Source organism: Camelus ferus, chromosome 30 (assembly GCF_009834535.1).
Source record: "Camelus ferus isolate YT-003-E chromosome 30, BCGSAC_Cfer_1.0, whole genome shotgun sequence".
NCBI classification, from domain to species: Eukaryota; Metazoa; Chordata; class Mammalia; order Artiodactyla; family Camelidae; genus Camelus; species Camelus ferus.
Genome location: NC_045725.1, coordinates 6,850,622 through 6,877,848, shown reverse-complemented (window position 1 = coordinate 6,877,848; position 27,227 = coordinate 6,850,622). Strand labels below are relative to the sequence as shown.

General features: G+C 41.1%; 2 protein-coding genes across 3 annotated transcripts in view; one reads left to right on the top strand and one right to left on the bottom strand.

The window, feature by feature from the left end:
* Nucleotides 1–14,258, top strand: part of DOK6 (docking protein 6) — a 281,383-nt gene extending 267,125 nt beyond the window's left edge. Inside the window, exons 8-9 of one of the 2 annotated variants that reach the window (XR_004316276.1) lie at nt 1,279–1,906; nt 14,248–14,258. Coding sequence is in view for 1 of the 2 variants with exons in the window: in XM_032470717.1 (XP_032326608.1) it covers nt 1,279–1,418 (140 nt within the window). In the remaining variant the exon portion in view is untranslated. Of the gene's footprint in view, nt 1–1,278; nt 2,687–14,247 lie in introns of those variants that run through there. The other variant, XM_032470717.1, reaches the window with a different exon arrangement.
* A 1,526-nt stretch (nt 14,259–15,784) lies between these two features.
* CD226 (CD226 molecule) overlaps nt 15,785–27,227 on the bottom strand; it is a 66,009-nt gene continuing 54,566 nt past the window's right edge. The window contains exons 5-7 of the mRNA XM_006192478.3: nt 27,125–27,227; nt 22,851–22,905; nt 15,785–20,483 (exon numbers count right to left, since the gene is read on the bottom strand). Of these exons, the coding sequence (XP_006192540.2) occupies nt 20,370–20,483; nt 22,851–22,905; nt 27,125–27,227 (272 nt within the window). The 3' untranslated portion in view covers nt 15,785–20,369. The remainder of the gene's footprint in view (nt 20,484–22,850; nt 22,906–27,124) is intronic.

Sequence of the window (27,227 nt, the reverse complement as noted above, 5' to 3'; positions counted from 1 at the left end):
GGCCCTGGGAGAGGGAGGGAAGAGGGCGCAAAGGTCTGGAAGCTCAGGAGGCTGGGCCATAGGACTGCAGGAGCAGCCGGAAGGGCCTGGGTAGGAAAGGCCCAGGCCTCTCTTCTCCCAGAGAGCCAGGCCAACCATGAATCTAAAAGGAATTTTTATCTAGGAAGCAAGATTTTGCTCTCACAACTTGTTAACATTAAGAGGTTCCGCCACTTTAATTAGGTTTTTATTACCCAAGTCACTCGCATCTCCCCCCTGGATCCCAAACTCGGAAGGAGCGGTTCCGAATCACCGCACACACCTGACGATGAAACCAACCGGCTTTCAGCGCGTGACCTTAAGGCAAAGGCAGCTCCACCTGAGGAGCCTGGTGACGTATTTGACTCTTCTGTGTTAAAAGACTCTCGTCCCTGGATTCCTCACCATACAGACCAGAAAAAACACAAACCAAACCCAATACAGCTCCTCCTTTGGGTAAAACAGACGCTCTGAGAGGGCAGAACACACCGCACCTACTTCTGACACTCCCCCTCCTCCCCCCAGGCTCATCCATTAGATAATTATTGCTGTCAAGGATGCGAAAATTAATTCCTGATTAGGAAGCGGGGACACCTGGAAAGTACACGGGAACCCCTAGAAGGCGTCCTCTCTGCCCCTATGCGGTTAGCATTCAGCTTGTTTTCCCGAAATCACTTCCAGATTTTGCATTAAACGAATTCCTCATCGCAGGGGTGCCTCTGTGCACCCTGCGAACGACACAAAGCGTAGGTTTTCCCTAGGCTTTAACTCTGAGCACGTTTCAGTAACCGAAAGGCTCACCGTCCGGGTTCAGCACATCATAAAGTGGGTTCAGCGGCCCAGAGACACCCCAGGACCAGCCAGGGCCTCGAAGGCGGCCGCTGCGGACGCTCGCCCTGGTGAGGGACGGTCACCGCAGCATAAAGCAGGGCGCCTGCTCGGACAGGTGCCCCCGCGCGCGGCCTGCCCGGGCCGCCAGGTGGGCCTCGTAGAGGGGAGAGCGAGCACGGGCCCCCGGCCTCTCCGTGTGTGCCCCCGAGGCTGAAGCTGCAAACGCCTGAGAGCCCGAGATGCCCCCTAGCTCCCTGGCACCCCGGGTTCTCCACAGCACACCCCTGGGGAAAAGTACTGAGCCCCGAAAACAGCGCCTGTGACTCACCCGGGAGCGAGCACCGCGCCGGCCTCCCCACTTCACCCGCTCACCTCGCGCTTTCCCGACGCCGGTTCTCAGCCCCGCTGTCCTCCCTCTGCCCCTCGCAGGTCACGGGTTCGGGTCCTCGAAGATGTCCCGGGCGCAGACGTTCCCCAGCTACGCGGCGGAGCCGGGCGAGGAGGCGCCGCAGCCGCTGTCCCGCTCCGGCAGCTACGGCTTCAGCTACAGCTCCAGCCTCATCCAGTGACAGCGAGAGCACGCCGGCGGCCAGAGAGACAGCCTGCACCGGCCCCGCCCGCGGGCCCACCGCGCCCCCTGCCTCCCGGAAGACCAACTGCAGTCAGAACTGAACCGGGTCGGGTCTGGCCCCAGGCCCAGGGAAGGTTAGAGACTGGAGTTCCGTCCACTTCCTTGATTCCGTGGCTAAGTCCTTTATTTATTGAGTTTCTTGTTGGGGGGGCGTCTATGTCGTACAAACAGAATCCAAATCGTCTGAACAGATATTTAAACAAAATTCTTTGGGTCTGGGCATGGTGAGACGTTGCCCCCACTGGATGGTACCTGGGTGGTGGGCATCACCCTTGTCCTGATGGCTCAGTCCTCCCACCTGATGAGAGGTCTGTCCTTAGACGTAAAGATGACCCACCGCAAGCTGTGTGGCTTGGAGGGTTTCGACAGAGACAAATCCAGTAAGCTCTACAAACGGCATCATACTTCTCGATATAAATAAGCCCAGTGACAATTAAGGAAACACGAAATTTAGGACACGCTATTAAGCAGGGCCTTGTAGCTCTACTCTGTGTGTGTGTGTGCGCGCGTGCGTGTGTGAGTGTGCGCGTGTGTAGACCAGAATAGACATGGATATTGCTGTATCCATGTATATCTAACCAGTATCTATCAAATGTGTGCTGAGAGTGACAGGATATGCTCACTTACATTGTGGAAAACTGTAACTTGGTGCATTAAAATTAAGATTGTTATGTTGAATAGCTATTTTTTAAATAGTGCTGTTAAAAAGAAAAAAAGAGGCTTCTTATTAGCCAAGTATTTATGTAGTCATGTCTGCTCCTATGACAAGTGTAAGTGAAAAATGTGAGAAGTGGGGACACTTTGGAAGCGAAAGAGCCGGTCTGGCCATCCTACTGGCCCTGACCCTGCACTGTCCCTCTGCTTATTACCCCCTTGTTGTCCACAACGTTCCTCCCTTTGGCCCCTCTGAGCTACGCGGGGAAGACTGGTTGTGATCCTGGATCGACTTCCACTTAACCTCGAGGACAAGGACTCTAAGTGACAATCTGTTTAAGAAAGAGAGAAAAATACACTTTAAAAGAACTCAGCCATTTTGCAGTCAGAAGAATGACAGGGACAGGACTGTAGAAATCACTTAAATCATCATAGATGCTGTTCTGAGAGAGCCGTCAGGGGCTTATAATTTGCTATGTAGCCAGAATTTGCTGATCTTTAGTTTCCTTTTACTGGATAGGGGTCGGCTGGAATTATCAGAGAAAATGGATAAAAAAAAAAAAAACCCAAAAAATCCAACTTTTTTTCATTCTGAGACTAATGACAAACCTACAAGGTTTAAAGGGAAGTGGTGATTTCCATGTGAACTGAGGAAGTTTGGCTAATTCAGGTCAACATAGATATTTTTGCTTTTAGTTTTGGAGTTCACTCAAGTAAACATAAAAATCGTTCTGCCTGAATTAGGGGATGCCATATGCCTAAGATGGTCAGCTCACGAATACTCCAAAGTGGGTTTAAAGAACAGTGAGCCCAGGTCATGTAAGATGCCAACCTGAATTTTTTCCAGTATCAACATTTTTTAAGCTTTCAAAGTTAGCCTGTTGAAAGGGTACCTATTTCACTGATCTGTGATAAGACTATTTTTTTAATCCATATCCTCAGCTTGAATACAGATTGACAATTCAAGAGTTACTACTGAATAAAAATGGTATGAGGTCCCGCCTTGATAAATCTGCCCTTAGAGCAACTACCTGGACTCTCCACATCTCTCAGATAAGTATGAAAACCCCATCAAAATGCTCATCATATGAGTTAACGTGGCTGTGAAAATGTAATCGTCCTAAGCTTCCAGGGATAAAGAGAAAATTACTCAAATGCTCCGCACTGTGAATTTTGCTGACACAGCAGAAGAGCAGATGACTGGCTCCTGACAATGATACAGCCTTCCCTGAAGTCCCGGCTTTCAGGGTTAAGCACCTCTGAATTACTTTAGCACATGGCATTTGCTTTTGAAATGCCATTAGTAAAACACACCAGTGCAACTCCCAGCTGAGACCATTGGAGCACAGCTCCTAGTGGTGCCACACTCACCGCGCACCCCTCGCTGGCTCACTCAGTCGAGCTGTCGCTTAGAGACCACAAGTTCCACAAGGGACTCGGGGACAGCCCCTCAGGGGTCCTGCTTTATGTCTCAGCTTTATTATTAACGTGCTGGAAGCACAGACTGCGAGTCCTGGGGGATTCTGCTAATGAGATGAGTCTGCTCTTCTGTCTCATTTGCAAGACAGGATACCTGCACGAAGCAGTTTCAAGAACACCATCTGCCAGTGAGCATTACCAATGAGTATCAACGAGGGGGTCCTAAAGATCAGGCATAACCTTGAGCCAGTTCATTCAGAAAATAACATAAAGAGTCAGTGAGAGAGAACTCTCCTTCCCACATTTTTAAGCCAAACTCATCACAATGAGAATGATGCTATAAAAGATCTCCTGGTACCTTTCTGGAGATTTACTCTAGCACACTCCTCCAACTATACTTAAAATTGTAGTATAGTCAAAATTGCTAAATGAACAAAGAGGAGAATTTATAATAATGTAATATATTTGACGTAAGGCAGTGCCCGTTGTAATAAAAATGACAAGCAGATAAATAGTCTACAAAAACCAAAGAGGAAAATTTACTGAGCTGGTCTCCTGGAACTACATAACATCAACTCCGGAGTAACTAGAGTGGTCCTAGGCTTGTCTTCAACTCACTGGAGCTTGTAGGTTTTTGACTGAAGGTGCCTCTACCCTTTTTGCAGGCATTTTTCTCCCTTCAGAATTCCTGTTCCTCTTTACCATACATGTGACTTTCTCATTGTGAGGGAGTGACTGCTATGAACCAAAGACACCTTTTGGCTCCTTCTGAAACTGACTTGGTTGACTTTCCATCCAGATTCAGACAGGTGAATGAAGGTGGTCACAGTTTCCATATCAGGTTGGAAGAAAGCAATGGTCAAGGTACCGGACATAAGTTATAAAGGCTCTTCTGAGAGCAGAGAAAGCCTGGAGGATGTACACATTCCATGGAAATCCCTGCGGGGATTTATTTTTTTATGTCCCCCATTTTTTCTTTGGATAATATTCATTGTTGTACACACGACCAACACCTGACGTTACATTTATGCAGAAAAGTACAAAATAACTTTGACCCTATGGCTCACTATTCTGGTGGGGGGGAAACACTTCTTAAACTTATTCATTGAACGAATAACAGGCACTCAGAACTAATTTATTTATGCAGGTTGCAAATATTTATGGATCAATAGGTTTTGGCCACTGCCACAATTTGGACTTCATGAAATAAGAAAAATACATTTACTAATACATTAGGGAAGCTGCTGTTTGATAGAGCATGTGAAATAAAGGGAAACACATTTATTAAAGTAATCCTCACCTTTTCCACCAAGTAGTAACTAGAGTAGAAGTCCTGATATCTTGTGCAATTTTTCTCTGTCTTCATTGGGCAAATATGTTTGAAAATCACTTACCACTTATACTTTCTATCCAGTAAGGAAGCAGTGGAGTGATAATTCACACTGTCAGTAGTTTCCACAAATCCAGTTTACTGCATGTGGTGTCTTTATAGTAGATATTAAAAACATCATAAAAAATTGATGTCTGCCCCTCATTCTTTGGCCAATATCTCAGAAAACTTTGTAAAAAAAAGCATGAGTACCCTGCTCCCTAGATTATTTGAGCCACTTATTAAAACTGACCATTAATGCTACAGTGAAAACATGCTAAGCAAATTATATTCTTATAAAAAAATTATAGTCCAGATTTGATTATTATAATACAGCACAAAAAAAAAAAATGGGCAGGATACATTCAGTGGGGCTGAGCTTCAGGCCTTTACCACTTCATGTTTTATAACAAACCTTATAGTAAAAACTGCTTAAAGTGAAAATTATACATTTTCTTCACATCTACCCAAATCTATCATGTCTGTCAATATCTTGCAATTTCAAATTACTTGATCAATCACTAACTATATTTTACAATCCCCTGACCTTGGCCTTCTCAAAATAGATAAAAATTTGCCACTAGACCTGTTTAATAATTATAATAATAGGTGATATGCCACACAAATGAACTTCTAGCCTGTAGAATTTATGGAGTGCGGTTTCCCACGGAGCGGGTAGAGGCAGAGGACAGGAACTAGTCAGGAGGGCAACGTTTTAGATAAAATTACAAAGGCTCCAATGACGTGTCCAGGGTTACACGGAGATTCTGCTGTCTTCACATTCTGACCTCAGTTCCATGTCACAGACGCGGCCTTCTTTGCTAGATTCACCTCGCACTAAGTGTGCAACTGAAAGACATCGGGTGAATCGGGCTTTGAAGTTACCACTGAAAGACAACACGCATCAAGAGAGCTCCCTTCAGTTTAGGGGAAATTACCGAACACAAAAGAATGTGTGACACGGTTCAACGTCTCTTCAGTAACATGAAGATCATTTTCGTACAGTCAACCTCACTTGAGTTCTAACAGGAAGATACATTAGCAGTGACGCTGGCTGGGGGCTCGATGTGTCAGAAGAGGTCCAAGCCTTCCATGTGCCATCTCTGTAAATATATCTGAAGGATTAACCCACCTTTCCTCTCTGAAACCATCACGAATCCTTACTCTTTTACTTGAGAATGTGAATCTGTGTTGTATCGTTTCTACAATTATCACAACCAGATGAGACACGGGATAGTTCATAGACACTCGTGGAAGTATCATGAGTGCTGGACACATCTTCCAGATGGACGGAATGCTGGCTAGCTCTGCAAGCAATCACACTGAATAAAGTTTCCACTTTATGTTCTGCTCAGGAGAAAACCAAAACCCACGGGCATTGTAATTCATTCAAAGGCGAAGAAATGGTCAGGAATGGTTTTGCCTGGTTCCAGGCTTCTGATCCAGGAATGTTTCCTTGGCCCCATCTCCTCTCCTAATTAGACATAGTGGGAGCTGAGAAATGCCATATGGCCTCTAAATAAATAGGCCCTTGTACATGGATTTTTCCCAATTTTTCAGATGTTCCTAACTCTTCCTGGACTCATCACCACTGTATCAATAGAAAAGCTTGAGGGGCCAATTCACTAGATTGGTTGTAGGTCATGAATGATTAGAATAAGTTTTATTACTTTTCTATCGTCATCGAGTTCTTTGTTGGAAATTCAGATTTATTTATCCTAAAGTGATAGTTGAATAAAAAAATTAAGTAGGTGTCTATGTTTTGTTTTCCTAGTAATTTATCATATTATAATGGTGATGATTATTTGCAGGATCTTCGTCACTCTGCAGAACTTTGGTTTAATTATTTATGGCATTTGTCACAACTCTGTTAGATAATAACATTTAGGCTACGTTTTTTATGTGAACTTAAACTTCTATTTTCAATTGAAATTTGGGGAATGATTTTTTTACATTAAAATACCTTACACATCAAATTTTTCCCTTATACACTTCAGTAGGCCATTATTTAAATTATCTGAAGTTTGGATAAATAAATAAGTTAAAATTACTAAGTAATATGCAAACCACATTTTACTTGCGATTTTCATACACTTTTCCCTAGGTGAAGATTTTAACAACTTGTAAACACCTGAAGGAGAGGAGAAAATGCATTTGTAATAGAAATATATCAACTTCCTCAAATAATTCTGTTCCATAAGTTTTTATTTTACCTCATCTTCTATGCCGGCAACCCTAGTTTATAGTCCATATTCTGGTTTTAAGAAGAATGAATGGATTTAAATTTTCTACTACTTATTTTGGTAGGTTTAGTACTTTATACAAGTAACGTCCTCAGTCTGTTCCCTGATTTTAGGATGATTTTAGACTTACAGAGAGCACTTAAATCAACCCTTTTTGTAGACACAGAACTGTGGGCTGAACAGAGCAAGGGCCCCATGCTGCCCCTGTGGCTGTGTCCATGTTGGAACCTGACTGCTGTCTTAACACTCAAGTTACCCACAGCCTCAGAAGAGCTGCTCATTTTCAGGAGTCCAAAATTTAAAAAATTCAGGGGACAAAAAGAAAATTGAGATGATGACTTAAGTTTTTTTTTTTTAAAAGTCACTGCAGGATTTCTTTCAAAGCAAGCATTATGAGATGGTGTTCATAGTGTTTCAGTATCATTAGTTATTTGACAGAGAGGCTGAAAGGCGGGGAAAATGAAGAATCAAGTAAGAGGAGTATCTTGATATTACGTATGAATCAGAAATTCACATGGTAGATAGGTCAATATGAAATAATTTGATGACTCAAATTGAGATTTACAGATCTGTTGCATAATTCAATGAACAATGCTTATGCCTACCAAAAGTAAACATATATCAGTGAGTGGAGTGGGGGGAAATGTGGCTCCAAATTATTGTGACAGATGACCTGAAATAGAGGAGATTCTGTCCAGTGAGAAGACCCTCTGTGTTATTTTAGTCATACCAGGCAGTATATAAATCACAGCAACGAATCAGTCGACTCCCTGACACTAAATGAGCATGAAAGCCCCTGACACCTTCACTGCAGACGACTGGAGACCTCCCAGGACCCGCAGAGGCCTCCCTCTTACTCCCTCCACACAAGCCCTAACACACACACACACATTTTTGGCTTTTTACCTAGTCTGTATGTCCCACTATAACTATCTTTTTCTTAGGTCCACACAGAATTATCTCATCTTGCAAATCCTTATCCCTATGAATCTTCAAAATGTATTAAATTATGTGCTATATGTTTGCTTTCTGTAAATCCTTTTAAATTAATTTATACTTTGTGGTCTTATACTGTACATTATAAACAAATGTCATGTGTCATTGATTAAATATATTGTTTATGATCATTTTGATAAAAAAATAACTTTGGATGCTAGGCCCTTGTTAAGAAATAAAATACCCATTGCAAATTTTCTTCTATTGGAAAATATATGATTTGACTTTATTTTTAATCACAATCAATTCGAGATAAATAACACTTTGGGGACATCTGTATGAAATACTAGTTGAGCCACCGTGGGGAAGGGAATACAAAGAAGTAGCTGTCCCTGGAACCTAAATGTGAATTTCTGGCAGAACAAAAAATATTATTATAATGAGGCAATAATAAAATTAGGAAATTAAATTATTTTAAAATCTGTCTGTGTGATTTTTTTCCCCTTGGGAATACATGAAATACATAGTTCCAGAATTACCTTCTTCTGATCATACTTTCCATATCTCAATCCTTAATAGATGAAACTTATTAATGTCTTACTCATAATTCTAGGAAATTTACAAATTACATCGCTACAAGGAGGGTCATTTATAGCCGTGCGATATTAAAATTTCCTCCATCACTTAAAAAAAGGTAAAGCAGTTCAAAAATACTACTTTATACCACAACTTGGCATGATTGAGATCTTGAACATCTAAATTGATGGTTTTCACTCATGAGTTATTTAATATTGTTGGCACTGTAATACCAGATGATTTCCTTACATTTTTGTTATCATGTGATGAACTGTAACTATGTAATTAAACAGAATTCTGACCATCACGTTCTGCTAACCTTTAAAATGTCACTTATTCCTCCACTTACTGGCTTGTTATTTTCAAGTTAAAGTAAAAGAAGGCCCTTTATTAAACGTAAGTTTAATGAGAATTTGTTACATATTTCCAGTGTTTTCCTAACCCGGTCGTAATAGAATATAATTTTTATTAGGTTGGCTCTGGTTCAGTGGAATCATAGAATGTTAATATTGAAAATGACATTGGTGATCGACACTTCTAGTGAAGTGATACCCAGAGTGACTTTCACAGTGTCTCACAACTAGAAAACAGCTTTTCCTCCAGCACTATGCTCCTCCTCTAATAACCAAAGAAGAGAATTGAAAGTGAACATTGGGTAGCTGGAGATTTAGCATCCAATGTGAAATGCAGTCGACACCAATGACTTCACTATTGTCCATCCCATGACATAGAACCCTATGTCACTTGGATTTAGACCTTCATGGAAATGCCTACAGACTGTTTCTCGAACCTAATCTTTAAATATTTACTGGGCATTTCTTGTTAGTTCACTGAATTATTTTGTGCAAACCTGTACATGAGACAATTTTGTACTCGCCATCACTGCCTACACACGTGGGAAGTACAGAGGCCTGTCCTACATATCTTGCACTCTTCTGAGTATTTGCAAACTTTGGTGATAAGGTAGCCTAAAGAAAATAAATAACTATTTCCAAATTCAATTTTTAAAAAACATTAATTGAATCTTCTAAGAGCTGGGAATTCAAAAGTGAGGAAGATTTAGATCCTCCTTTAAAGAACTCGCCATTTAAGGAAAAGTAGGCATTTCAAGTCATGAGCAGGTATATTCAGTCTAGTGCTGTTCAGCCAGTGTCCCCTGACTTAGTAAATTCCTTTCTTGTTCCAATATCCATTAAAAGATATATTTTAGGCAGCCTGCTATTTTTGAAGTTGATAGCTCTTTAACAAATACAATTCTATTTCAGAGACCTAAATAGATAGAGCTTGGAGTCTAAAACAATAAATATTCTCACTTACCCTTCATGAAACTAACCCTTAAAATAAATTAATATTCAATACATGGAACCAAGGAAACATTTTCCTGTGACTTGCATTTCACACCATTTTAAGCAGAATCCAAAAAAAGTCATGAAATCTGGTGCTTCAGACTGTTCTGTGCTGGGTGGGTATTATGACAGTTCCTCTGACTGAGTAGACTTAACACGTTATTGTCTTCTTGTGGCTCGAGATGGAATGTCTCCTTACTACCTTTTGCTTCCTTTTGGACTAAAAGTTTGATGAGGCCTGATGTTGATCTGAGCAGCCAGGGAAACTGAGTTTGATTGTAAGTTCTCACACTAAATCTCAGATTGTATTTGTGCTCAGTTTTCATACACCGTAAGTATTTTTGTCAGGTGGATCGATGGCCCATGAAAGTGGCCCAAAACTCAGTATAGAGCAGAGTCAGAGGGGTCGGAGTCCAGTGTCAGGCCACCCCAGGGAAGCATCACAAGATCAGGACAAAGAAACAGGTCAGAAACCAAGACAGCAGAAAACATATGTATTAAAAGCACCTGGGGAAGGACTTCCCGGTTTAATGCCAACATATAAAGAGCTTGGCAGTGGCCATGATTACAACAAGAAAAAGCTGGACTGGCTAAAATCCATTGACTTTTCCCGAACCTATCAGAGAACTGAGGTTCCGAGGCCAACCACCACCCCAAAGTCTGCAGAGACAGCCACAGAGAGCCACAGCAACCAACATCTCCACACCTGGAGCGGAAGCACAGTGGCCATACACTAACAAGAACACTCAGATGGTGAGCTGGACTGATATGAGTGTGAGAAACTCCTGAGGACCATGGTCTGAGAGGGACCCCAAAAGCCACCAGATTCTCACCAGGAGGATCCAAGAAAGATTCCCTGAAGGATCTGGGCAGAGAAGGGGCAGGATCACCATTGTGAACGAAGCCAAGAGCCATCTCAGCTGACAAAGCTCTACACTCTAGAGGAAAGGACTTGGCCTAAGCACAACCCTCAAACCTAGTCCCAGGTCCTGCAGTCTTCCTGTATCATCTAAGGAGGAAAAACAAAAATAATCATCATAATAACATGGTCAGCAGGGCCAGCCTTCATGGAAATAGACTGGAAACTGTGCAGCCAGGGATTGGGGTAGAAGGCAGGAGGGAAAGCCATTGCGAGAGAAACATCGGTGAACGTCACAGACCAAAGTCACAGGCAGACTGAAGGCAGAGATTTGATCCTAGGAGTATAGACCACCCACTTCCCCAGAACTTACTGTCATGCAGTAGGGATCCTGCACAGCCACCGCGGACTGCAGACAGGAGAGCTGTAAGAAAGAAACTCTCTGAGGAGTACTGGGGACAGTTTTTTCTTCCTTCTTCCTCTTTGTGAAGTTTCCAGGGACGGGAAGGAGGGCACGTGGGAAGCCCTCGGGTGCACTTCGTGAGGATGGATGTGTGTGGGGAGGAGTAAAGCACAGGTGCAGGCAGAGGCTCAGGTGAGGACAGGCTGCCGAGCGTCAGGGGCGGCTGAGAGGATGGCAGGAAACGCTCAAGACGCTGCCGGCAACACTCATCCCAGAAGCAGCCTGGGGCAGAGGTGATGCGGGGTGGGAGAGTCCTTGGGTGAGAAACCCCTGGGTGCCCCAATTACCAGAGGCCCTTATTCCAGACTTGTCTGTATGGGGTCTGATCCACGCCATCTTTCAAGCAAACCCCAAGCAATGCCGAGGCCTTCCAACCCTCAATCAGAGCCACAGTGCCCCGAGGGCTTGCCCCAAAGGCACAGCCAGTTCTGGGGACCAGGCTCTGGGCCAAAGGAGTTACCGGGGCAGGACCAACCAAGGCCTGGGAGGGGATACATACTGCACACGTGTGGGCTGAGAATCTACACACTTCCAGAGCACAGCATCCAGGCCCGGGGGAGGCTCCCGGGGTGCCAGGCCAGCGTCTGTCATGGCCTGTGCCCAGCGCTGGAGACGGACACGGGGCGTGCTGCTGTGCAAAGGACAGCTGGACTGGCTGTTCAGCTTCCCACAAAGCAGACTTCAGAACAAGGACTATAGTCAGGGATAAAAAGGGCATTACGTGTGATAAAAGTGGTCATTTTCTAAGAAAAACGGCCATTCCTGAAAGTGTATATACCTAATAACTGAATATCGAAACACACGAGGCAAAAGCCAACAGAGGCGACATGGACAATCCACAGATGTAGGCAGAGGCTGCACCGCGCCTCTCTCAGCGCGTGACAGAGGGCTTGGGAAGAGGACCAGAATGGAGGTGGGGGGCCTGCACAGCGCCGTCGGTCGGCATGGTCTAGGGAACATGGAGAGGGTGTTACATCCGCCAGCAGAACGTGTATTCTTCTCAAGCTCACCTGAAATAGTCTCCAAGATAGGCCATATTCTGGGCCATAAAACACACCTTAACAAATTTAAAAGAACAGAAATTATACAAATAATATTTTCAGACTACAATAAAATTTAGAACTCTGTAAGAGAAATCTAGTGGAAAAACCCCAAATATAGAGATGTTTAAAAAACATACCTCTAAACAACCCATGAGTCAAAGAAGCAGTCTCAAGAGAAATCTAAAACTATTTTAATTAAATGAAAGTGGAAATACAGATCACCAGAATTTGTGGAATGCAGTGCAATTTACAGTATTAAATGCCAAAACTGGAAAAGAAGAGAAATTTAAAATCAATAACCTAAACTTCCACCTTAGGTGACTAGAGAAAGAAGAGCAAAATAAATCTAAAGTAAGCAGGAGAAAGAAAATAGTCAAAGTTAGAGTAGAAATCAACAAAATTGAAAATCACAGAGAAAAACCAATAAAACCAAAATATGAATCTTTGAAAAAGATCCATAAAATTAATAAGGTCTAGCAAGGCTAATCAAGAAGAAAAGAGGGAAGTCACAAATTACCATCATAAATAAAGAGAGGTCATCATTACAGATTCCCCATTGCAGATACAACTGGGTATTAAAAGGTAGTAGGGGAATATTAGGAACAACTCTATGCCAACAATTTGATAACCTATGTCCTTGAAAGATATAAACTATCAAAACTCGCACAAGGAGAAATAGATGAACTGGTAAACTGACTATACTTCAATAAAAATATATAAAAGCAAAAAAAAAAATAGATGAACTGAATAGCCTTATATCTATTACAGAAATTGAATCAAAAATTAATAACTCCAAAATGAAAGTTCCAAGCCACCAAGCATTTAGTTTGGGGGATAACTAATAAGAATAGTAATAACTAATAAGAAAACATAACACCAGTTCTCTACAACCCTTCTGAAAAACAGAAGCAGAGAAATCACATTTTAACTCATTCTATGAAGTCAGTATTATCCTAATATCAAATCAGATAAAAACATTTCCAAAAAAAAACCCAACTACAAATATCTCCCTTAAACTTAGGTGAAAAAAATCATCAACAAAATATTACCAAACCAAATCCAACAATGTCTAAAAATAAATTTTGCTGTCAGTTGGGATTTATTAAAGTTATGCAAGCCTGGTTCAACATTCAAAACTCAACAGTATAACCCACCACATCAACAGGCTAACAAATAAAAATAATATGATCATATCAACTGAAGTAGAAAAAGCATTTGACAGAATGTAACATCCATTCATGATTTTTTAAAACTCTCAGCAAATTTAGAGAAAAACTTTCTCAACTTGATAAGGAATGTCTACAAAACACCCAAGCTAACGTTATACTTAACGGTGAGAGAAGGCAGGAATGGACTATCTTATCACTCCTAGTCAACTGTTTACTAGAAATCCAAGCTACTGGAATAAGATGAGAAAATGAAACAAAATGCATGAATATTGGAAAGCAAGACATCAAACTATCTTTATTTGCAGAAGACGTAATTGTCTGTGCAGAAAAGACTAAAGAAACTACCCCCCAAACCTGAAACTAACAAGCAAGTGTAACGAGACAATAGGACACAAAACAAACAGGCTGTCCATGTTTGGTTAGATGTACGGCTAGGCACTTTATATGTATACTTTTGGTGCTATATTAATGATACTGACTTTTGAATTTCAAATTCTCTTTGTTCATTGCTGGTATATAGGAAAGCAATTGACTTAAAAAATATATTGATCTTTTTTTCCTGTCACCTTGCTATAAAGGGGAAGCTCGTAGAAGTCTCTGAAGCTGTTGCCACCAGACAGCCGTTGCCTCTGGATCTGCAGTCAAACATGTGGCTGCGTCTGGGATGACTGTTGGCTGACAAGGCAGCAGTCAGGAAGAGCTGGACTTGCCATACAGGCAAGTAAAGACTAGCGGGAACTTGCCAGATCCTCTCCATCTGTCCATCAGCACACTGTCCAAAACGACCTACAGAGAGCAGAACTCAAAGTCCCACATCTCATACAAGTTCCATTTTGGCCAATTCTAACCCATAACCATAGAGAAAAAGAGACTCTGGTACTTTACAGTTCCTCTCTTAATCCAGTAGACAAAACAACCTGGCACGCAGTTTCTCCGGATCCCTTTTGCCTCAGTTGTCAGTTGGGATAATAACATTTATCTTGCCTACATCTTGGAGTTGTTTCAAAAATTAAAATAGAAGAAGATAAGAACTTGTTTTGAAAATTATAGTGCATAGTAAAAACATATAAAAAAATAATATTTTTGTCAATAGCCCAGATTATAATGGTTAGCTAGTCATTAGCCATTGAAGTGATGATCAGACAGACACCCAGGACGAGGGAGAGGCTAGAAGAGTCTGGGATGTCTCCAGGAGCCACTGAGACATGACATTGCTTTGTACATTTATTATGTGAGCTAAAAAAAAAAAAAATTGGCTTCTGATGATCTTCATTAGAAATGATAAAATTAAAAAGTGAGATAAATTAGCTCAACTGAAGCCACATCAAAAGCTGTGGGTAGAAATTTTAACAACACTTAAGAGTCAATTGGAGAGTTCAGTCTTAACCAATCATCAGATTAAAGAATAACTGTCTTATTCACTGAAAGCATTTTTGAATACCTGGAAAAAAGGTTGTCACGAATATGTGATTAAACAAGAGATCATCTTAAGAATTAAGTTGTGGAAAAATACAAAATCAGTTGAGATAAAAATTTGAAGAGTGAAGAAAGAAACTGGTTTCCTGCTTGGGGACGACTGGAGTTGCCACATTTTCTCCATTTTCAAAGCTTGTTCCACTAGTGTCCTAGGACAGCTGTGGACCATCTGTATCACTCAAATAAATTAACTGTTTCTTCTATAACACAGTCAGCATCTGCTTCTAATGCTTACAACTAACACCCTCAACTTTCACAGACACAAACCCAAATACAACAGGCTTCCTACTGTGCCTTGTTCTGGGCACTGCTTAAATACTTGTCATTTGAAACCTCATATCCTGGTATACTAGGAAACTTTCTAGAATTGATTCCAGGTAGGATGGTCCTCTCTCCTTTTTTTCTGGATGAAGGGAGACATCAGGATGACAGCTATGCAGAAAGAACCACCGCTTACGAGCCCAAGTCAAAGCTCTGGGGTAACTTGTTTAGGAAGATGAGATTGTCTGTGTATCTGCTGCATCACAGAGGATCTGGAGAGATCATTTAGGCCATTGGTGAAGAGCTTGAGATAAATTTACAGTGAATACAAAAACAGTAAATTACAAAAAGGGACAATTATTAGCAGTAGGTTAAAAAAAAAAAGGTGATGCTGGAGAGAATGCAAAATCCCTTTTTACCCTGTGATTCATCTGAGAAAAGCATTGTCAAGGTCATTAAACAATAAACCCCCAATATTGAAATAATCAAAATTTTAATGTAAATATCGTAGAAGGATGGGCACAAGAGAAAAGGTTTGCGTGTGTGGTGAGTCTGTGGAGAGAAAGACATCAAAATCAATAAAGAATGTCTAAAATTGAAAAAATTTAGTAGTGATATTAGTATGCTATTCAGTAAAGTGTAAAAAAATAATTAGAAGTGAAATTTGTTGTCTCAATGAAAGAAAAATGGGAAGGACAGGGAACTACTTATCTTTTGCAAAACACCCTTGTGCAGCACACTTTTTGAACTACATGTACTTACAAAATGCACTGAATGTTGCATTGAGGTAGAAGCTACAAACTGTCACTGGTTTGATTTTTCTTCTGCATTTAACTCACTCTTCATGTTAATATTATTCTGCAGGAAGTTTCCCCTAATATTCTTTGATGACAAGTAAAACAAATGATCTTGGAGCTCTACATTTTATTCATTCAAACAACATAACACAGTACATCAGGGTAAACATTCACATGCCCTACAAAACCCAGGAGTCTGAAATTACACATAAAACTGGAACAAATGGTCTAAGGAGGTGACTATGTAACTTTTAATTCAAACCAGGACAATGGGTAATAACTGAGGATTATTCCAGACATTTACCACCCTTAACCCCAAATTAGATCTTTTCTTACACCTTACAACATAGTTAGTGCTTTAAATCTGGAAAAACATAATACATAAACTAATCGAAGATTTGTAAAAATGTTTAAGAAAACATTGTAGTTAATTCTAGAAGCCGCAGTTCTGCTTATTGGATCATTAGCAATAGAAAAGGTTTCTTTTACAAAGAAAAAAATCACTTGTTTTTATTTTTCAGATAAATGTGTAAGAGACTAGAGACTTGGCTTAGAATAATGCCAACAAACAGACCAGTGGAAAAATATACTAATTTATGCAAAAAGCCTGAATGTAAAGGCAAACACTTTCTAGATACTACATTCTAATCGTGGCCTAATGGTGATAATAAAGTAATGGTGCTGCATGCTTACATTGTTTCATATTTTTCAAAGATACTTTCTTATCACTATCGTAGAAAGGACATAAACTTTGTACTCACACTTTAGCACCTCCATCTATACTTTGTAAGTATCTGTATTCTACAATATCTTCAATCTTGCTGAAATTTCATACAAGCGGTACAAAATACAGCACATTATTAAAAATCAAGAAGAAGCATTTTGGTTACAGTGATTTCTAATTACAACGCGGACTCTACCAATCTGGAGAATTACTGCAGTGCAGCTGTAGGTTTTATTTAATGTAGTAAACAAACATAACTTGGGTGTTTATAATAAAAGTAAAACTACTAAAATTATTTTTACTTTATCTTCCAAATTGAAAATCAATGCATTTTAAATGTATATGTACAATATTTTTGGTAATAAACTGAATTACTTAAAACATTCTATAAATATGAATATTTAGTAACTGAAAATTATAACCTCATCCACCTGCCCTCTATCCACAAGTATGATTACAAGTTAATGAAATCCCTTTTCTATTTTCTCAACATGCACAAAAGCTTGTGGATAATATTTCAAGGTCTCTCTGATGACAACATAATCAATACCCAATCACTGTGGGTTAATAAGACGTATTGTTTCCCTGACAAAACTGTGTACTTCATAATGACATTTAACAGACTTACCTACCTTGTCATCACAGAGCAGTTCCCTGAAATTGGTAACCCTCATGTAAATACTAAAATAATGGAGTTCAAAGGAAACATAGATTTTTATTTAATGTATTATATATCAACATAAATTATAGATGTAAGAAAGAATCAGGAAGCATCTTGTTCCCTAAATAGCACCTTGCAAAAAAGATTTAAAACATAATTTAACTCAACTCTGACCTTTCATTCTGTGGACCTGTTTTGACCTATTTCCTTAGTAACAACTGGAATAGTAGGTACAACAGATTAGGGGAAAAAATATGCCTGTACATAGATACATATACATATATAAATACATACACATATACTATATATACTCTGTAGTATATATAGTATTATATATGGGTACATAGGCATAGTTCTCCCTCTATATACATACATATATATGTATTAGGTAGAGTTACGCAACTCTAACAAATTAGGTATAATATTAAAGAAGCTACAATGAAAGTGCTTTGTTAATTAAAGACATCCAGAGAAAGAGAATGATGAGCAGAATTTCATCAGCATAAAAGCTGAGAGTGTGGCTGCATCAGCAGAGGAGGTCAGAGAAATGTCAGCAGGACTCAGGAAGGTTCCAAATCCCTGCAAAAATCCTGAGCTCTGCAGAGGAAGATTTTATAGAAAAGAAGGGACAAAGTAAATAGTTCTTATAAGTATTTTGAATATGAGAGATTTTAAAAAAAAGACAAAAACACCCATGGGGAAAGAGACAAGTTTCAAACGTTCTGGAGGCTTTGCAGCACGTAAGCTGTTTGCCACAAAAATCTTCCCTGAAACCATGAGTAAAAGCCACCAGGACGGTGGCATCTGACTGTACCATTCACACCCCTGTCATCATTGTCTCTGTTACAGTGAGATGTACCTTTCCCATATTGCAATGGTAGAAATGTTTTACTCCTTCCCTATATTAGTCATTGAGAATTTTGTTATCAGAATCTTCCAGAATGGAATCTTTTGATTAACTTTTAGGAGAAAGAAGTCATTTATCTTCTACAGGATAAACTTCACCATGCAAACTGATAGATTCAGCCATGGAAACTTCCACAGATCTGATATAGTTAACAAAACAGTAGATTTTTTTTTTTATAAAATTGCCTTCCAACTTTGTTACAAACATATTTGTGGAAACACTTCTTGAATTCAAATATAAAGATGTATAAGCAACCAAAATAAAAATGAAAGCTAACCCTCCTTGCATGTACATAAGTACAACCTGGGAAGTGGTCATTTTTATTTTTCCCTTCTGAAACAGGTGGGGGCACTCACAATTTCTGTAATTCACAGAATAACTGCACTATTTGACATGCATGATATTTAAGGGTAGAATCATAAAATATCCAGTGACTTGCTAAAACTGTAAATCGTAGCTTAAGAATCTGTCTAGACAACATGAGAGTTTGGTTTTGGTTCACTTAAGATTATCATGAAAAGTCTCCAACTCTGAACCTCGATACAGCTTTTGTGACGAATCTTTTAGAAATGAGGCTCTTTTAAAGATGAGTAATGAGTATTCGAGACATGAATGATCATTGTATTTGGTCATTACGGAACACTGCGGTTTCCAGGTGACCGTGACCATGACCATGACCATGACCGAGTTTCACAAATGCTTTTCACTGTTCACCTCCAGCTAGAATTTGGACAATGGCAGGCATGGTCTCTAATTGCTCTGTCAGTGATGTCATTTGGCAAAACAGTGTCTTTGGCCAAACTCTGAAGCAAGGTAAGTGTCTCTTTGCACCTTCCCGTTCTTTGATCCCTCTTCCTCCTTCCCTATAACCTCCCTCCCAATGCTCTTCCCCCCTCACTTTTCTATCCTATTCCTCCTATGCCTCCACTACCAACTATCATTCTTTTCCTTATATTTAAATTTTGCATAATTTTTTTAAAAAGTAATAATTTCTAGGTACCTTATTCTTTTGAGAGAACTTATATATTAAAAATAATCCTCAAAAGTGGAACAAAATTCAGTATCAAAAAATTGTTATTATTGAACCATCTACCACTCTTGCTCATAAGGCTAGACCAGAGATAGTGAGATTCTATATGGAATCAGAAATGAATTTATTTGAGAATAGAAAAGGAAGAGATCTCTCTGTCACATTTTCTGCATCCTGACCATTCAGCCATTCTACGGCCAAATCCTCTTCTGGACTAAACTGATAGAGCAGGTTGGGAAGAGAGAGCGAACCTAGATCTGCCCTCTTCTTTGCAGTTGGCTAATGGGAGACATCTTGGAAGGTCACTGCCATCCATGTTCGTTGGTGACCAGCCCAGCTTCCAGGCTCCCCTTTCCTTCTTCTAATAACGCTGTGAATTTCCCAGTAATGTGCTTTGGCCCCACTCCTCCGTAGCTCTAGAGGTGAACCCTTCGTTGACTGAAGCCATTTCATCCTTTCTGGCCATGAGGACTGTTTACCGACGGGCAAATAACCAAATGTGTTTGCTCTATTAGAGCAAACTCTCCACCGGACAGAAACAAGGATTATGAATTGCCGTCATCTTGGAAACACAAGGGAAGAGCCTGAGTGAGAGTTAGGCTAACACCGAGGAAGTGGATCTAACAATGCGAAAGGGGGTCCAGAGACTGTCTAATAGCCACACTTCACTCTAGACACAGTATTGAAGCCCTGGTCCATCTCCCTTGCCTGACGCTTGATGTCCCCTGGAGTGTCCCATCACATGATTCATTTAACATGATTTAAGCTAATTAGCGTCAGGTCTTCTAAAGCATTGCCGTTAAGAATGCTCTCTAGGTAATGCAGTATTTTTCCCATCAAATGAAATAAATTTGGTCAACCAGTATCCAAGGTAGACACTGAGTAGTGGCATGAAATTGTATAAAGATTCATGTACGTAATAGACATCATTAGTTTGCTCAGATCAAGGCAAAAACTTAGACTCTAGTCTTTGGTCTACGAGAGAAGGTTGGGTAGTTGACATAAACATCCTCTCCTGCACCATCTGATGGTTGATTGGTAGAGACAGGATTTCTGTAGTTGTTGGCTGCCTAGAAAGACAAACACAGAGGGTGTCAGTAATTCACTGCATTTCAGCAGTTAATAAAGACACTCAAATCAGAAATCTCTCCTCAGTTCAACCATGATACATCTCAAGTTTCTATTACAATTGATTTCATAAAACACTCTCCTTATTGTATTGAACTTCTGTGAGAAATTACATTCTTGATTTGCCGGGCTCTGAATGAGATATAACAGAAACCTAGTCGTGATTATCACTTGATATATTGTGTTACAAATTACCTGTTCAGATGTAAAACTCCTTCCCCTGATGTTAGGCTATTTCAAAGAAAACAATTATTCTCATTTTTTTATTTGGAAAGTTTAGTATAGTATTTCCCATAGTGGATAATCAATAATTTCTGTTGAATGGATGTATTGCTAAAGAAATATTTTTTAAGTACCCAGTGTCCTGGCTTAAAAATAAGGAACTGAACACAATTTTAAAATTACAAAAACAAATGGACATTCACTTTCAAGATGATGTTATATAATCATTAATCTTCTCTACCTTAATCGAGGCACTTTGCCCACCTGTATGTAAGCATGTGACAGAAAAGATGTAGGCATAAGAGAGAAAGGGGGAGAGGGAGAGAGAGGGAAATTGAAGGGAAGAGAAGGAGAGGGAGAGAGGGGTCTTTTGGTGAGCAGTTTGAAAATTTAGAGTGGTTTTTGTGTTTCCAAGGAGAAAGCAAAAGGAAAATTCAAGTACCACTGTTAGCTATAGAGTTTGCTTAAACTTTTCCCTCTTAAAAAAGCAAGTAAGTCTAACTTTTTTATCTTTCACAGACCAGCCTACTATCTAATTTTCTAATCATCATTCAAAGTATCATTATTCTACAAAAGCCTGGAAGGGTTGAATACTGAATGTAGGAAGCTGCAAAGCGCCTTTCCTGCCCTGAAATTCACGGCAATAAACTTGGCTTTGGATTGGCTTGAGTGGACAACAGCTAAGGACAGAGAGGGATGCAGAAACTGTATGTGACAGAACATTTTCCTTGTGTGCTGGAGCAACAGATCAAACAAGGCCAGACTTCTCAAGCCTTTGCACTTGGTGCCAAAAAGGAAACCATGAGTTATGCAGAAAAAAAAAATTGTTTTGCAAAGTGTAGCTACTTCATAGAAGAGGAAAGTTAAACTAATAGACTATTAAGAAGTCTGAAGCACACACATTGGACCGTCAGAAACTTTTTCGTACTTGTCTTGGCCACACAGAATTCAACTGCAAATAATTAAATTGAAGAGAAATGGATGTAATTTTAGATAACACCGGGGGGAAATGTTTGATTGCAAAACTTTGTAAACAGAGTATGTGCTAACAAGACTATTTGACCTGTCATGGAGACGATGAGCATGGAAATAAGCATCCTTCTTATCTGCAAACCCAGAAGGTCTTTTCTCCTCTTTCAATTAAACAGCAAGGGACAGGAGCAAGGAAGAGCGAGGAGAACAATGTCACAGTTGCCCAGACTCCTGCAGCCCAGCAGAAAGGTCTTTAGCTTTATACTTGGAGGATCCTTTAATTAACACATTAATCCAAACATGGTAACAATAAAGAATATCCTGCACCACGTCCTTCTATGTGCTTACTATGCTTCAGGTCTTTTCTGTAGTTTAATTTAATTTAATCCTCACAATAACTTCACGACACCAAAATATTATCATGCCTCAGAGATAATAGTGTCAGAGAGTATGTCTCCCTAAATGTGTGTCCTTCCCAGACCTTCATTAATGCGACCTTATTTGGAAATAGGGTTGTGAGGTTGTAATTAGCTGAGATGAGGTCATACTGATGTAAAGTGGGCCCTTTGCCAAAAGGACACACACGGAAGGATGTGAAGACAGAGGAAGAGACTGGAGTGATGTGTCCACAAGCCAAGGCATGCCAAGGAGTGCCGACACCCACCGGCAGCGAGGAGACGAGCACAGAACAGATTCCCATCCCAGGAGGAAACGGATCCTGCTGAGACCTTGAGTTTGCACTTTAACCCTCCAGGACTGTGACAGAACAGACTTCTGTTGTTTCAAGTCACCCGCTTTGTGGTAGATTTGTTGCTGCAGTCCTAGGAAGCTAATTCAGGTTTTGGTAGAGCACAACGTTGCTTATGATTACGTAGTGCAATTGTGCCTTTATTTATATGAAGGAAGAACAAACAGCATCGAAGCGTATGAATAATAGAAGAGTTCAGGAGATAAATGTTTCATCAAGGCGCTGATACTCGAACAACAGGCCGCTGCATGGCCAGGTTATTGAGAGGAAGATAAAAGAGAAGACTGCTAACTGCAAAATGCACTGACTTTACCAGACATTTATGATGCACAGAAGGGGGGGAAATGATAACTCTGAGAAAACTTACCTTATTCTGTGTGTCCCAATGCTCTTTAAAGAGGCCTCTTTTCTGTCTCTTCCTTCTGGGAAAACATACGCAAGAGAGGTGTCAGAGGGTCACTCCGGCACTAGCTCCACTTCAAACGCTCTCTGCCTCCCCTGTCCCCCAGGCCACGTGCCCTCACTAATGACGTGGCAGCAGCTATCCATAGTGGCTTTATACACACTCACCCAAATCCTACTGACCTAATTTTTTTTCATTTTCCCTACCTTCTCCAATGTACTCAGTTAGTGAAGGCAACTAAACGGATATCCAGCCAGTGCACCTTAGTAATTCATCTCAGTGAGTTTACTAAAGGGTGGCTCACGGCGGGTTGTTATATAAAGGGCTTACAGCCTTCTCCAAATAGTCTGACTTAGAGATTCCCCACAATTTAAACTTCCCTTTAAATGCCAACAGTGTAATTTCTTGGATGGCAGTGACAGTATAATGAAGCTTTATAGAACTTTCCAGGTGTTTTACTAAACCTGCCTGTATGGATTATTTCAGGATGTCATCAAAAACTCTGTATTTAAGTAACTGGGGAACTCAGGCACAGAGAGGAAGAGTCATTTGCCCCAGATCACATGGTTGGTTGGCAGTGGTGGCGGGATTTGAATTCACGGTCCTCCATCTTGATCACTAAGCTCACTGCTTCTGAAGTCACGTGGCTGCAGCTGAAAGGACCATGTGAAGCCACACTATTCAATAAACTCACCACAGTCCCAGCAAAACTTACAAAACCCTAACTTCAGGAGGAATCTTCGAAAAGACAATACAAGAGAAGAAGAAAGGCGTGTAATGTAACTGAAAGCAAAGATGATGTAACTACATCCAAGGGCATCAGGTTATGATGGGGAGATGGTGACTATTCTCATTCCCTCGAAGAAAAGATTCCTGTTGAGCCACAGAGGAGATGGGCCAGATACAGAAACACAGAGTCCTTTCTTTGTAAGATGAGGCTGCAGTTCCTTCATGGAAGTTTTGAGAACCAGGCAAGATGGTCTGTCTCTGAGGAAAAGTTGTCCAGGTGATCGATGCCGACTCTGCCGGTCTCCTCCGGTTGCTATGAAATCCTCCTCCCATGTCAGCAGAGCCACAACCCCTTATTCTATGTGCACTTATTTATTTACTTAGTAAGTATTGCTTAAGTAGTTAATTTATTTACTCACCTTATATGTCAGTTTACTATGTGCAAGTCATACTTCTAAGGTCTTTTATATAAATTACTTATTCCTCATGAGAAATCGATGACATAGATGCAAGCATGATCCTCTTTACATGAGTGAGGAAACAGACACACGTCTATGGCCTTCGATCTTTTGTTAAATCATGGTCCACAAGGATTGTTACATCATAATATAAAGTTATCTTTCCCAAATAGGTCCAAGTATATATATATATATATACACACACACATGCATATATGCATATGTGAATATATATATATATTTTAACATAAGCTTAGAGTATACAATGTGATGATGAAAAGAGAACATGATTTTTTTCCTCCTAGTTTTTCTGATAGAATTGACGTGTGACCCTGTGTAAGTTTAAGGTGTACAGCATTGTGATCTGACCTACATATGATGAAATGACTGTCACAGTACGTTTAGGGAAGAGCCATCATCTCATACAGATAAAAAATTAAGAAACAGAAAACCTGTTCTCCCTGGGATGAGGAACGTCCAGTACTGAAACTGGCTAAGTCCCAGGCAAACCAAGACACTCAAAATCGACAACAAATGTGAAAATAAGTGCCTAACATTTTGCTCACTAAATATTACAACTCCTCCTGCAAACTCAGGTATCAATCTACAGACCCAACGCTGAGCATTTTCTCCAGCACGTTCACTTAAGGGTGTTCCCGTTCTGGTCTCCTGGAAACGACAGCCCTGCGCCCCAGATGCCTGGTGCACACAGGCTGCTGGTGCCAGGGCTGAAGGAAGCATTTAGTTCCATTCAGACGCCCTGAGATTTATTTTGGCTTCTCTCCATGTCAGCACATTCGAAGCTGAGGCTGTGGGATTATTTTAAACGTTTGCGAAGACAGGGTTCAGAAGGTCATTGTTTAAGCCTTAACGTCATTTTCCAAGCCGTTTCTATCCTAAGAAACAACCACAAACTGATACTGGTGACAAGGTGGGGAGAACAAGTGTTTTCCTTCGTGGGGCTCAGCTGCGATTATGCATTCAAGTCCACTAATCCTTTTTATCACCTTTAACCAAGTGGGACAGCACAGTCTACAGTTCAATTTGGCTCTTCATGTGGAAGTGATGCATTTTCATGAAGCTAAATCCATCATGTCCAACATCTGTGACCCTCCAGAGGTCGGTCCTGTCACTCACTGGGGAACGTAGGCGCGTCCCTGTGCTCCCAGGCGCTCCTGCAGTCAGACCTGCCCTCGGTGCATTTTTTATCAACCAAGGTGAGGCATAGAGAAATCCTCAGTGTCACAAATATCCTGGGTTCCTTACATCAATTTGCTAGTTTCCGACCAGGGAAAGACTGGAGGGCAGCCGTCATGGGGAAAAAGGAACGGCGACAGCTTCATGTTTCAATTTAATTAGACAAATGCTTATGGGCCATTCGTTATTTTGGAAAGGTTCACGTTAAATGCTATCAAACACTAAAAATGAATACAACACAATCCCTGCCATGAAGAGCAGAAGGGAAGACCGGCATGGAAATGACTGAACTACCCAGCAGGCTGCGAGGTGCCGTGGGTGAGAAGTGCACCGCGATTCCAGATGGTGACATCACGTCTACTTGCAGGGAGAGAATCAGGACAGCCTCCTAGAGGGGACGTGTGTCCTACACCTTGAACGGGTCACAGGATTAAGGCCAAATACGGGGGGGATCAGCATTTTGGTGGTATAACAAATGGGGAGAGTTGGGTGTGCTCACAGAATAGAAGCTGTAGTTTTAATAAAGTTTGTCAACATCAGGGGAGTAAGTAATGTAGAGAATATGAACGAATATTAGGACGGGTCAGATTCATTGGGCTGGGTCAGACAAGGGGCACCTGTGCTACAGGGTTAATGAGTCTGGGCATTATTCCGGCGGCAGTGGAAAGAGAATAATGGGTTTTAAACAGGGAGATGGCATGGGCAGTCTAACTTTTAGAAGAGGAACCAGGAAGAACCAGATGGGTTAGGAAGAGAGGAGATATGGGAGCAGAGAGCAGACTAGCGGGTATCGCTTAAATCAGGCGAGTGGTGGCCAGAGCCTCGGAGGAGGTACAGGCTAAGGATGTGGAGACAGGATGAGAAACCTGGAGACCCTACCAGTAAGTGTGCTCGCATGAGTGTGTGTGCGCACGTGTGTTGCTGGGGGAGAAGAGTGAGACGGATTCTGCTCACTCAACAAACACACAGTAGGTGTCCACAGTGTGTCAGACATTCACAATGCGGACATTGAAAGCTGGGCTCCGTCTTCCCTTAACACCAGCTGGACCCCAAGTATAAGGAATCATTCCAACCCAACATGACTAAACTAAGATTGCAGCAAATACCTAGAGCAGTGAGTGAGCGAACACGGGCCAGCTAGGAAGGGAAGAGAGAGTCAGCCAAGAGCATCCTAGGACACTCCCTCGTGTGCCCAAGACAGTAAACGCGGGAAGCTTCAGTAGAGGCCAAGCAGCCACCTGCTCTCTCCAGGGGAGCCCCTCCCAATTCCATCATCTCAATAATTTATAACAACGTCAACTCCATTGCTTGCTTCAGAGAATATACAACCATTTAAAAACCAAGTGTTTTGCTTATTAGATTGTGTGCTCCATTACATCTTGTTCAGCACTGTCACAATAAATATCTGATGCATGAATAAATGAACATATTATTACTCTTCAACCCCGGTCTTCTCCTCAGAATCCATCTCTCTCTGTGTCTCTCTTTGTCACACACACACTCCTACCCAACACCTGACAGCCTCTTTCCTTGGCAGGAAGAAGAAGACAATATGGAGGCAAACAGAGCAGGGGCATCAGGCAGTCATCTGCCCCCACTGTGAAAGCTTTGTTATACGGGGGCAGGCTGCCCACTCCTACTGGTTCTGAAATGAACTACTTACTCCAGCTTTCTCGTCCAACATCACCATGACTACTTCTCCTCCCTGACCTGTAAGAACAGCACTCAAAAAACTGCATGTGCATGCTAAGACAGCTTGACCAACTACTGGGTTGTTAACAGAGAAACTCCAACATCAGAATTACTCAGAATTACTTGGGGGAATCCAGATCCAGTAGGAGTTGCAGTACTCACCTCTTAAGAAGAATGACTATGATGGTGGTAATGAGGATAACCAACAGCAACAACAAACCTGCCCCTCCAGCCACGAAGAGGAAATTCTGGATATTGTGTTCAC